At 35.6% G+C, this 12388-nt stretch overlaps 1 protein-coding gene across 6 annotated transcripts in view; it reads left to right on the top strand.

Annotated features, from left to right (window-relative positions):
- The window catches only part of MIPOL1 (mirror-image polydactyly 1), a 327507-nt gene that overhangs the window by 112830 nt on the left and 202289 nt on the right, over positions 1-12388 (top strand). For all 6 annotated transcript variants that reach the window (XM_060143284.1, XM_060143302.1, XM_060143275.1 and 3 more), the window contains one exon: positions 5745-5874. In XM_060143284.1, coding sequence (XP_059999267.1) covers positions 5745-5874 — 130 coding nt within the window. The remainder of the gene's footprint in view (positions 1-5744; positions 5875-12388) is intronic.

The raw sequence follows: 12388 nt of genomic DNA, 5'->3' as shown, positions 1-12388 counted from the left end.
TTCTGTGCATTTTATACACCCGAATGGTGACTAACATAATTTAAGAAAAGTATAAAAAAAACAAGTTGCCTAACTTTACTGTGACAACACCTTGGATCTGAATTAAAGCCCATATTCTTCATAATACATCATGTTGTTTTCTCTAAGCTGTTATGAATATCCTTCCTAGGAGATTGTATACAACTAGAAGGGGAAAATAAAACTCATTACTGTGTACTACATTATGGGCAGAAATTTCTTTCAAAACAGCATGATGAATTGATACACAGAAGCAGAATAATGTGACACAGACAACCACATAGGAGTAATGATACTGCCTTAAAAAATATATGAAAATTGTACTGGAAACTACTGGATCTTCCAAAAGCTGCGTTCATAGCAAGAATTCCTTAACTTTATCTAAACTGTTGATTAAAAGCATTTGGTTTTATACGTGAGAAATCCAGTTGTTCTAGCACAATTTGTTATATAGTTTGTTTAACCATTCATCTGTTACTAAAAATGTGGGGTGTTTCTGGGTTTTGGCTATTATAAATAAAGATGCTATGAATATTTGTATTGAAGTCTTTGTATTTAGACATATGCTTTAATTTCTATGCTTTAATTTCTCTTGGAGAAATACTTACGAGTGGAATAGCTGAATCTTGTGGGTGTATGTTTACTTTTTTAAGAAACTGACATAATGTGATTATACTATCTTACATTCCACCAGTAGTGTATGAAAGTTCCAGGTTGTTTTACATCCTTGCCAACATCTTTAATGAGCCTTTCATATAAGTCATTGTAATAGGTGTGTATAGTTAACCCTTGAACAAAACCAATTTAAACTCTGCAAGTCCACTTATATGCACATTTTTTTTCAATAAATACATACTACTGTACTACATGATCAACAGTTCTGCATCTGTGGATACAGAGAACCAACTGTATAGTTATACACGGATTTATGACTGCAGGAGGTGTGGGGGGGTGTCCACCTTTAACCCCGGTGTTGTTCAAGGGTCAGCTGTGTGTGGTGGCTATCTCATAGTTTTAATTTGCATTTCTGTAATGACTAAAGCTGTTGAGAACCTTTTTTTTGTGCTTATTGCCATCAATATATCTACTTTGAAAAAAGTGTTCAAGTTTTTTGCCCAATTTTTAATTGGGTTTTTTGTTTCCTTGTTATTGAGCTTTGAGAGTTTTTAAAATTATGTTATAGATACAAGTCTTTTTGTCAGATATATGCTTTGCAATTATTTTCTTCCAGTCTGTGGCTTGTCTTTTCATTTTCTTAGCATCTTTTGAAGAGTGGAAATTTGTAATTGAATTAAATTGAAGTCCTACTTACCAATTTTTAAAAATTGGTTTATGCTTTGCTATTATTATAGTTAAGAAGCTTTGCCTACCTAAAGTCAAAGAGGTTTTCCTCCAGAACTTTTATAATTTTAGGTTTTGCATTTGGGACTGTGATTTATTTTGTGGAATGCAAGGTTGGTTTACCATTTAAAAATCTATCAATATTACCAAAATAACACACCAAGAAAAGAAAAACAATCTGATCATCTTAAGGCCACACTCTGCTTTTATGTTTCAGCTCGTATATTGTAAGTAAGTGTCCTTTTTGCAGCTTATTTAGTGCTACATTTATTGCATTTTTGTACCTTCTATTGGTGATTTCACTGTTTAAGACAGCTGCGTGCTGAAATGCAATCTAATGTTCCCGAAGCATGGAAGGCTGTGTGTGTGTTATGGATAAACTTTGTTCAGGCATGAGTTATTGTCCTGTTGGCCATGAGTTCAGTGCTAATAAATCAACAATATATATTAACTAAGGTGTTTTTAAAAAGAAACATACATGAAACAAGGTTATGTATTAGTTGACAAAATGTTGATCAGTTTTAGCTGATTAAATTTTCTTTATGGGTCCTAATTTTGCTGCTTGATTGCATGCCTCATAATGGATACCAGACATGATGAACTTTACCATTTTGGGAGCTGGTATTTTTGTATTTTTATAAAATATTTTTGAGCTTTGTTCTGAGATATAGTTACGTTTCTTGGAAACAGGTCACTACTTCTGGGTCATGCTTTAAAGATAGGTAGGTTATTACCAGAGCAGTGTTTAGTCTAGGGTTAATTAATCCCCACTACTGAAGCAAGACCCTTCTGTGTATTCTATGTAGTAGTTCATGAATCATGAGTTTTTCCAATCTGGCTAGTGGGAACACGTACTATTTTTGGTTTTGTGGAGCTCAGGGCACTGATGCCTCTAAAACTTTCAGGTGGCTCTTTCCCCTGCATGGGTAGTTCACTCACATGTGTGTGCTCAGTCCTCAGCTGATTTCTTGAGGAATACCCTCTGCATGTCTCCAAAGCTTTCTCTCTTTGCAGCTGTTTTTTCCTCTGATTGTCTTGTGAATTCTAGCTGCTTTGGTTTCCTTAGACTCCTCTCTTCAAATTGTGGAGTCTGCTGGCCTCCTCCTGGATTCTTCCTTTCCTGTGCCATGTCCAGAAAACTTTCAATGTATTAAGCTGGGCCAGTCATAGGGCTCAACTCTTTTGTTTTCCTCTCTCAGGTCACTCTCTTTATTTCCTTATCAACTTGAAAACTCATCCCATGCATGTTTTGTCCATTAAAAAGTTTGTTTTAAGTTGGAATACAAATTTGGATCCTGTTACCCTGTCTTGACCAGGAGGACAAGGCTGTGTTGCTTAAAATTTAATCCTAACATATACTCTCGAAGATTTTATCATATATGCTTTTTTCCTGTTATTCACTTAATGCTTTTCTTTAAAAATCTCATCTTTTTAACTAGATAAATATATATTTTAATGGAATTTTTTTTAGTTTTAACGTCTGTACCCAAAAAGTGCACAAATAACTGTACAGTTTTATGAATCTCAGAAAGTGAACACACTTGTATAACCAGCACCCAGATGTAGAAAAAAACCAAATATTACCAATAGAATATCACCAGATATCACGAAAAGTTCCTCATCCTCCCTTCTAGTACTACCTCCAAAAGTTAGTAATCATTATCCTAAGTTTAATAGCCAGGCCATTCTTTTTTGTTTTTGAACTTTAAATAAATGAAAAAATGGAAAATTACCCTTTTTTTGGCATCTACCTCAACAATATGGGTAATTTAAAGAAATTTGAATTTTAATTGGACATTAAATTAAATGCCACTCAGAAATTATAGGTCTGATGTGCTAGTTATGGTTTTCTAATATACATTAAAGTGACATAACTATTAAACAATGTGTTTCACATCCTGTATTTTGTGAAATACTGTCCTAAAGGGAATATGGTGGTAGATGATGCTGGAAGGTAGGCTAGAACTAGACTCCAGTTTTCCTTGAATGTTGCGCTAAGACTGTTTTGGGGTTTTTTTTGCCTTGGAATCTATGTGTTAGCAGTAAGAAGAGTAGCCTGTTTACCCCAGAGTTTCATGGAGATTACCTTTTGATAGGTTGAGGGATGCCTTAGTGAAGTCACCTGTCCTATTTTTCTCTCCTCTGAAATTTGGTACATACTTAACTTTTTGTTATGAATTGAATCTATTTTATTTCTCTTGTGCTGCCCTTGTCTTAATTCAGGGTTTCATTGTTTCTTATGTGAACTTTTATAATAATCTAATATTGGGTTAAGGGGCATGTACAATCCAACCTGCAACTTTTGGAAGTTGTTACAGGTGATCCCTGCATCTTCCACACACTGAATGCTAATCTCAGGGAGTTTCCTTCTGAAACACAGATCTGTTCAAATTGTTCCTATTCTAGAAGTTGATATTTATTTCTAGGTAGCTTAAAGTTTCAGGGAAAGGGTTATTGTGGGTTATTGACGTGAACTCTTGCTTGAACCACTCCTATAGTCTCCCTTCTGGAATTTGCTTCCATGTTTGTCCCACCTATGAACTACTTCTCACCTGGAAGCCAGAATTCCTTTTTAAATGTAAATGTGATGCTGCCATTTCCTTGCTCAGAAACCACCATTGACTACCATCACATTTAGATGAGATCTTAATTCCTTGCTGTGATTTACAGTGTGATCTCCCAAAACTCTCACCCTCTCTGTACTCCAGCCGTATTGCTGTTATATCGCTAATACTTCTAGGGCTTTTGTCCTTGTTTTTCTTCAGCTTAGTCTACTTTCAAATATGAATATGGTTACTCTTCCTTTATTTGAACGTGCTGAAATGTCACTTATTTAAAAAGGTCTTTTCTGACCACCCTTTCTAAAATAGTCTGCCCTATTCCCTATCTACCAAATCACTCTTTTCTCTGATACAGCTGTATTTTCCTTCAAAGCAATCTATCTACATACCTACCTACCTACCTACCTAATTTTTGGCCTGTTTTTCTCTCTACTGTCTGTTTCCCTGTAGTAGAATGTATACTCTAGGATGACAAGGACTTCTTAGCCTGCTATATTCATATTCCTTAAAACTGGATTGATGACTGCCACAGGAGCTTGATAAATATTTGATGAATTAATTAATTTATTCATCTTCCCTCAGGCTTAGCTTCTTAGAAGTAGTTTTGACTTTTGCTTTGCCATTGCATGTTCCATTTTATACTGTATTATGGAAAAGATACAGTTGCTTTTTTCTCAGGGTTTTTTTTTCTTTTCCACTACTTATAATTTAAGTAATATAAAAGTAACTATCTTGATTAACATTATATTAATCTATGACAAATCTTAGCAGAAACCCAGTGTTTTATGACCTAAAAGAACATTTCAAATGTCTTTCCTAAGTTTATTTTGTGGTTTGACAGTATAAGTAATTTGGTTCAGTGATCCAAGTATTTGAGCCCCTTTCTGTCTAAAATTGCAGTGATATTTTAAGCATTATATAAGATTTCAAGTAGAAATTAAGTTTGAGAAGTGACAATTTCAGGTAACATAAAAGCTCCCTATATAGTGCTGCAGAAATTTACATGATGTCATTTGTATTATAATCGATATAAATGGTGCCCCCGGAGACGTTCAGTGCTAAACCAACACAACTCTGCCCCCATTGACTCTCCTTTTTCCTCTCCTTCCATCATCTTACTGAGGTAACTACTGTCCTGAATTTGGTGTTTATCATTTCCATGTTTATTTTAATATTTTTTACTAATTGTGTCTATCCACGAATAATAGATTTGCTTTATTTTGCAACTTGCCATTTTTGTCAAATTTTCATTTTTGAGATTTGTCCATTTGTCCATAGTTAATTCATTTAAATGCTGCATAGTATTCCATTTTTAATGTACAGTAATTTCTTTATTCCTGCTCCAGTTATTGGACAATTGGGTTATTTGTAAGTTTTTGCTATTATATAATGCTGAAATAAACATTTTTATACATTGTTCCTAAGCATTTTTATACATGTTTCCTTGTGCACATGTGCAAGAATTTCTCTAGGCTTCATACCAAAGAGGAGATTTGCCAGGTTATGGACTAGGCACAACTTCAGCATTGCCAAATTGCTCATCAGAGGTTGTCGAAACCTATACACCTATCTGCAGTATATTTGAATGTTTCCTTTATTTCACGTGCTCAATATTTTTTACTATTTGACCTTGTAATTTTTGCTTCTGTGGGTATGAAATAGTATCTCAATTTTGCAGTAGCTTAAAAAGATAATGTTTTCTCAAGTAAACAAATGAATTGATGCTAACTCAGCTGAATAAAATATTTTTTTTGCTTTTTATTTTTGCTAAAAGTATGCATTTTTCTTTTATTTTCACTAATTATGAATTATATATTTTGGTAGCTCTGGTTGAAGAGGTGTATTTTGCACAGAGAGAACGTGATGAAGCTATTATGTCTCGACTGCAGTTAGCCAATGAGGAGAGAGATGAAGCAATTGCACGATCCAAGCATATGGAAATGTCTCTAAAACTGTATGTACACATTTAAAACTACATATGATGTTAGGAGCATTTATAAAGTACATGAATTATGTGGTAGTTACATGTTTAAAAGTGTTACTGATGCTTATATGTTACAGTGGTAAATTCCATATCCCCACAGTCTTTTTCTAAAACTTTTGGCATGCTAGTAGTTTTCAGTCACTAAAAAAAAAAAGAAAGAAAGAAAGAAAAAAGAAAAGAAAGAAAGAAATGCACAACACTCTTAGTACAGTTACTTTCTTTATTTCTTCATAGTTCTGTTGTTGATATCCTTACTCTACCTTCCTTTGTGACTCCTCTTTTCTTCCCTCTCCTTATTGTCACCTCCTTGATTTATTTCAGCTCTGGGTTCTTTTACTGCTCTCTGCTTACTGTGCTCATTCCTATTCTCCACTACTTTTTAAGTCTTTTAGCTGTGGGTTCTAAACTGAAACCTGACACCTGAAATAGGGTAGAGCCTGAGAATCGACATTTTTAGCAAGTGAACCAGGTGATTCTGGTATAGGTAAATAACATACTGCACTTAGAGAAACAATGCTCTGGAAAGAATTACTTCTCCAGTTTTAATGTGCACTCCAGTCACTTGGGGAATATTGTTAAAATGCAGATTCTTGTTAGATAACGTCTGGAGTGGAGCTTGAGATTCTGCCTTTTTTCAAGCTCCCAGGTCATGCAAATGATGCTAATCTAAGGTGTCCACGTTGGGTAGAAAGGCCCGAGAGCATCTAGAAATGTTACCTGCAAGATAGAATGTAGTAATCTAATATTTTTATGTTGATCCCTCAATATATTTATCAAATGTTTGCTGTGCCCAATATTGTGCTAGCCTCTGAGGGATCACAATAAAATACTAATTAAAACGTGGTGGGGGGCTTCCCTGGTGGCGCAGTGGTTGAGAATCTGCCTGCTAATGCAGGGGTCATGGGTTCGAGCCCTGGTCTGGGAAGATCCCACGTGCCACGGAGCAACTGGGCCCGTGAGCCACAACTACTGAGCCTGCACGTCTGGAGCCTGTGCTCCGCAACAAGAGAGGCCGCGATAGTGAGAGGCCCATGCACCGCGATGAAGAGTGGCCCCCGCTTGCCGTAACTAGAGAAAGCCCTCGCACAGAAACGAAGACCCAACACAGCCAAAAATAAATAAATAAATTTATTTTTTTAAAAAACGTGGTGGGAAACTCCCTGGCGGTCCAGTGGACTCCGCGCTTCCTATGCAGGGGGCACGGGTTCGATCCCTGGTTGGAGAACTAAGATCCCACAAGCCGCAGGACGTGGCCAAAAAACAAAAAAAAAAAGACAAAAAAAACCCATGGTGGTTCATTAGACAGAATCATTAAATAATTAATACTGTAGCGTTCATGTTGTGACTAGGTAACGTGATTTGGTTTTTGTTTATATTAATGGTTTCATTTTTTTTTTGAAGGCTCATTCAAAAAGTAGATGGAGAGACTCATTGTAAAACATTAACTTGTTGACAACTAAAAATAAATTTAAAAATTTAGCTAAATTCCACACTGCCTACTCCCAAATAACTATCTTTATCAATAGGGAAACATTATTCCAAACATTTCTCTTTGTTTATATAAACACTACTGTCTGGAAGGATAGATGGTTGGTGGTTGAATAGATGCATACGTAGAATTAATTTGATAAAAATTAATTCATTTTCTACATTCTGTTTTATTTGAGAGGCATTATATTGTAGAGGTGAAGAGCACAGATTCCAGACACAGGTACCTGTCTTTGAATCTTCACTCTTTTGCTTCCTAGCTGTACAGTCATGGACAGATTCAGAGTTTCTGGGACTCTGTTTTTTCTCTACAAAACAGGGAAATAGTGGCTGTTTTATATTGGTTGTTATGAGGACTAAATGATTTAATAAGTATTGAAAAATACTTGACTTGTAGCAAATGCTATATAAATGTTACTTGAATTGAAGAGTAGTAATCAATTGAAGTGAAACTGAAGAAATTTTTGAACTTCAGGCAGTGTTTTCTCTCAATAAGATATATTAATTCCCAAAAGAACTATCTAAATTTAAGAGATGGAAAAACATTAAGGTGTTGGAATCTCATCAATATTTTTTTGTGCAGTGTTAAGCAATATTATTTGACTCTCAGCTATGAAATAAATAACAGTTTTAAACTCCTTTTTTTCTTTTTCTTTATGAATTCTACTTTTAAAAAATTTGTAAAAGCTGTATTGGATTCTATAGCCAAAGTGCCCCCGTTGTTTAACCTTTATTTTATATTTAAAAGGGTTGAGTAATCATTACTCGAACTTTTATCATACATGGCATTTTTACACCTGAGTTCTTTATTGTGGGGAGTTCCTGGGTAACCAAATTTCGTTTTCAAATAGGTTTTTTTTTTGTTTTTTTTTTTGCGGTACGCGGGCCTCTCACTGCTGTGGCCTCTCCCGTTGCGGAGCACAGGCTCCGGACGCGCAGGCTCAGCGGCCATGGCTCACGGGCCCAGCAGCTCCGCGGCATGTGGGATCTTCCCGGACCGGGGCACGAACCCGTGTCCCCTGCGTCGGCAGGCGGACTCTCAACCACTGCGCCACCAGGGAAGCCCTCAAATAGTTTTTTAAGGAAGGGTTTATAAATACTTTATTCTCTACTTTAACATACTCTAGACTGGCTGTTTGTTATCCTTATATTCAAATTGGTTATGAATAAAATTCTTGGCTCAAATATTTTTTCATTCTAAACACTGTAAAAATGTTACTGACTTTTCTGACATTGAGTTTGCCTGAAAAGAAGTCTGAGGTCAATCATATTGCTTTTTTCCTCACTTACAGGTGGTTTAATTTTTTTCTGCCTGGGTACTTGAATGATTCTTTATTCTTGAAATAGAACAACTTAATCAGTATGTTCGGGTTGATCTGTAATATTTTTAGAACCACAGCATGCCTTTCTAAAGACTATATGATTCTTCCTTTATTTCAGGGAAATTTTACATTTGTTTTTTAGGTTTTCTGTTTTAGAGACTTCAGTTATTTTTATAGGGAACTTTTATCCTTATCTATTATCTCTTCAATAATTATTTTAATTCCTGTCTTTTTCTCTGCATTCACTGTGATACTCTTAAGCCTTTCCTTTAGTTAGTAATTCCAATTGTTACTGTCCCATTCCCTGTTCTTTCTGGTTCATTTATTAAATATTTTGTTTATTTATTCTCAATGTTCCCTTAAGTTTTCTTTCTTTTTTTAATTATATAAGTTTCAGGTCTATCCTTAAGTTTTCAATTTTCCTATTCATCTACTCTTTTGTTTTGGCATCTTCTCTTTGAACTTCTTTTATTGAATTCATGTTCGTCTTATGTTTTTCTAGAATGCCAACCACGATAGGACAATTTTCTTCTTTCTCTTGCTTTATGTTATCTTTTATATTATGATCTTTATCTCATTTGCATGATATTTTGTCATGTGTTTGTGGTGAATTCATAGTTGGCATCTCATTTCTCTTCATCTTGCTCATGCTTAAATTGTCAAGAACTTTTCTTTGTTCTGATACAGTGCAAGTGAATTTTCCTTGATAAACATTTCATATTATTTGAAACCTATTTGCCTTTTCTGATTCTTGGCTAGGTATTGCTTATGGGCCACTTTTCTTCATTGCTGTAAGGCAGTGTGGGGTAAGAGTGGTAGTTGGGAAGACCTCCTTGGGGCTAGATACTGATTTTGTTTGAAGTTCTGTCCTCTGCTTGTAGGACTTTGTTTGGTGTCTTGCACTGTTCTGATGGCTCACTCTGTCTCGTCTTGTGGATATCCTGATTCCATGGAGTATTTCTTTTGGGCTTTTATTTGTTCCACCAGTGTAGTAAAAAAAAGGCCAGCCCTGATGATTCTTAGTTCCTCTGTAAAGATTCTTCAGTAATGCAGGAAGATTTTCTTTACTTTTCTCTGGTCTGTCTACTCAACTCATTGGTCTATCAGGTTATTTCCAAGCTGTGTGGTATTAGTGAAAATTTTCCAGGATTTGGTGAGGTCACTGTCTTTTCTCAATACCTATTTTCATGTGTAAAAAGAGAAGTTGGTTGAACCTGTTGAAAATCATTTTTCCACTCTCCACCTTATCCCTACTTTTAAAAATTACTACATGATGTCCTGCTTCCTTTGCTGTTTGATTAATTTTTATCATCCGTTCAAGTGGTATGTGATGGGATACATAAATTTCTGTGTTCAGATTTCACTCCACCATCTTTACTTTGCCTTTTTTTTCAATAAACTTTTTATTTTAGAATACTTTCAGATTTACAGAAAAGTTGTGAAGATAGTACAGAGTTCCCTCACCCAGTTTCCCTTATTGCTAACATCTTACATTACTATGGTACATATGTCACAGGGGAGAAATCAATATTGTTATACAACTATTTACTAAAGGCCACACTTTATTCAGATTTCACTGCTTCTCCCTGATGTCCTTTTTATTTTCCAAGATCCTATCCAGGATTCCATAGACATTTAGTTACTATGTCTCCGTTGCCTACTCTGCTGTGTGACATTTTCTCAGACTTTCCCTGTTTTTGATGACAGTTCTGGAATATTGGTCAGGTATTTTATAGAATGTTTCTCAATTTCAGTTTTTCTGAAGTTTTTCTCATGATTAGACTGAGGTATTGGTTTTATGGGACAGAGAGTACAGGGGTGAAATGCCATTTTCATCACATCATTTCAAGGTTATCTTCTATCAATATGAGTTACAGCCAGTGATGTTAATCTTGGTCACCTGGCCAAGGTAGTACTTGCCATGTTTCTCTTCTGTAAAGTTACCCACATTCCTCTTTCATACTCTGCTCTTTGAAACAAATCACTAAAGTGCAGCCTGTACTCAATGATGGGCTGCGGAGTGTGGGCTAGGAGGTTAATTGAGTTCTAGCTTCCTCAGCAGAGAATATCTACATAAATTATTTGTAATTCTTCAGTACAGGACATTTGTATCCCTCATTTTTTTATTTAGTTATATCTGTATGGACTCATTGATATTCATTTAATACTTCAAATTATAATCTAATACTATGTTATTTTGTTGATTGGAATATTCCAGCTTTTTTTTTTAATGTCTTTATTGGAGTATAATTGCTTTACAATGATGTGTTAGTTCCTCCTTTATAACAAAGTAAATCAGCTGTATATATACATATATCCCCATATCTCATCCCTCTTGCATCTCTCTCCTACCCTCCCTATCCCACCCCTCTAGATGGTCACAAAGCACTGAGCTGATCTCCCTGTGCTATGTGGCTGCTTCCCACTAGCTATCTATTTTACATTTGGTAGTGTATATATGTCCACGCCACTCTCTCATTTCGTCCCAGCTTACTCTTCCCCCTCCCCGTGTCCTCAGGTCCATTCCCTACATCTGCATCTTTATTCCTGCTCTGCCCCTAGGTTCTTCAGAACCTTTTTTTTTTTTTAAGATTCCATATATGTGTTAGCATACGGTATTTGTTTTTGTTTTTCTGACTTACTTCACTCTGTTTGACAGTCTCTAGGTCAATCCAATCACCACAAATAACTCAATTTCATTTCTTTTTATGGCTGAGTAATATTCCATTGTATACATGTGCCACATCTTCTTTATCCATTCATCTGTTGATGGACACTTAGGTTGCTTCCATGTCCTGGCTATTGTAAATAGAGCTGCAATGAGCATTGTGGTACATGAGTCTTTTTGAATTATGGTTTTCTCAGGGTATATGCTCAGTAGTGGGATTGCTGAGTCGTATGGTAGTTCTATTTTTAGTTTTTTAAGGACCCTCCATACTGTTCTCCATAGTGGCTGTATCAATTTACATTCCCATTACATTCTCATGGGTTCCACACCCTCTCCAGCATTTATTGTTTGTAGATTTTTTGATGATGGCCATTCTGACCGATGTGAGGTGATACCTCATTGTAGTTTTGATTTGCATTTCTCTAATGATTAGTGATGTTGAGCATCCTTTCATGTGTTTGTTGGCAATCTGTATATCTACTTTGGAGAAATGTCTATTTAGGTCTTTTGCCCATTTTTGGATTGGGTTGTTTGGTTTCTGATATTGAGCTGCATGAGCTGCTTGTAAATTTTGGAGATTAATCCTTTGTCAGTTGCTTCATTTGCAAATATTTTCTCCCATTCTGAGGGTTGTCTTTTCATCTTGTTTATGGTTTCCTTTGCTGTGCAAAAGGTTTTAAGTTTCATTAGGTCCCATTTGTTTATTTTTGTTTTTATTTCCATTTCTCTAGGAGGTGGGTCAAAAAAGATCTTGTTGTGATTTATGTCATAGAGTGTTCTGCCTGTGTTTTCCTCTAAGAGTTTGATGGTCTCTGGCCTTACATTTAGGTCTTTAATCCATTTTGAGTTTATTTTTGCATATGGTGTTAGGGAGCGTTTTAATTTCATTCTTTTACATGTAGCTGTCCGGTTTTCCGAGCACCACTTATTGAAGAGGCTGTGTTTTCTCCACTGTATATTCTTGCCTCTTTATCAAAGATAAGGTGACCATATGTGCGTGGGTTTA

This window comes from Lagenorhynchus albirostris, chromosome 1 (genome assembly GCF_949774975.1).
Source record: "Lagenorhynchus albirostris chromosome 1, mLagAlb1.1, whole genome shotgun sequence".
NCBI classification, from domain to species: domain Eukaryota; kingdom Metazoa; phylum Chordata; class Mammalia; order Artiodactyla; family Delphinidae; genus Lagenorhynchus; species Lagenorhynchus albirostris.
The sequence above is the reverse complement of the archived record's forward strand: the minus strand, read 5'-3'. Positions and strand labels throughout refer to the sequence as shown.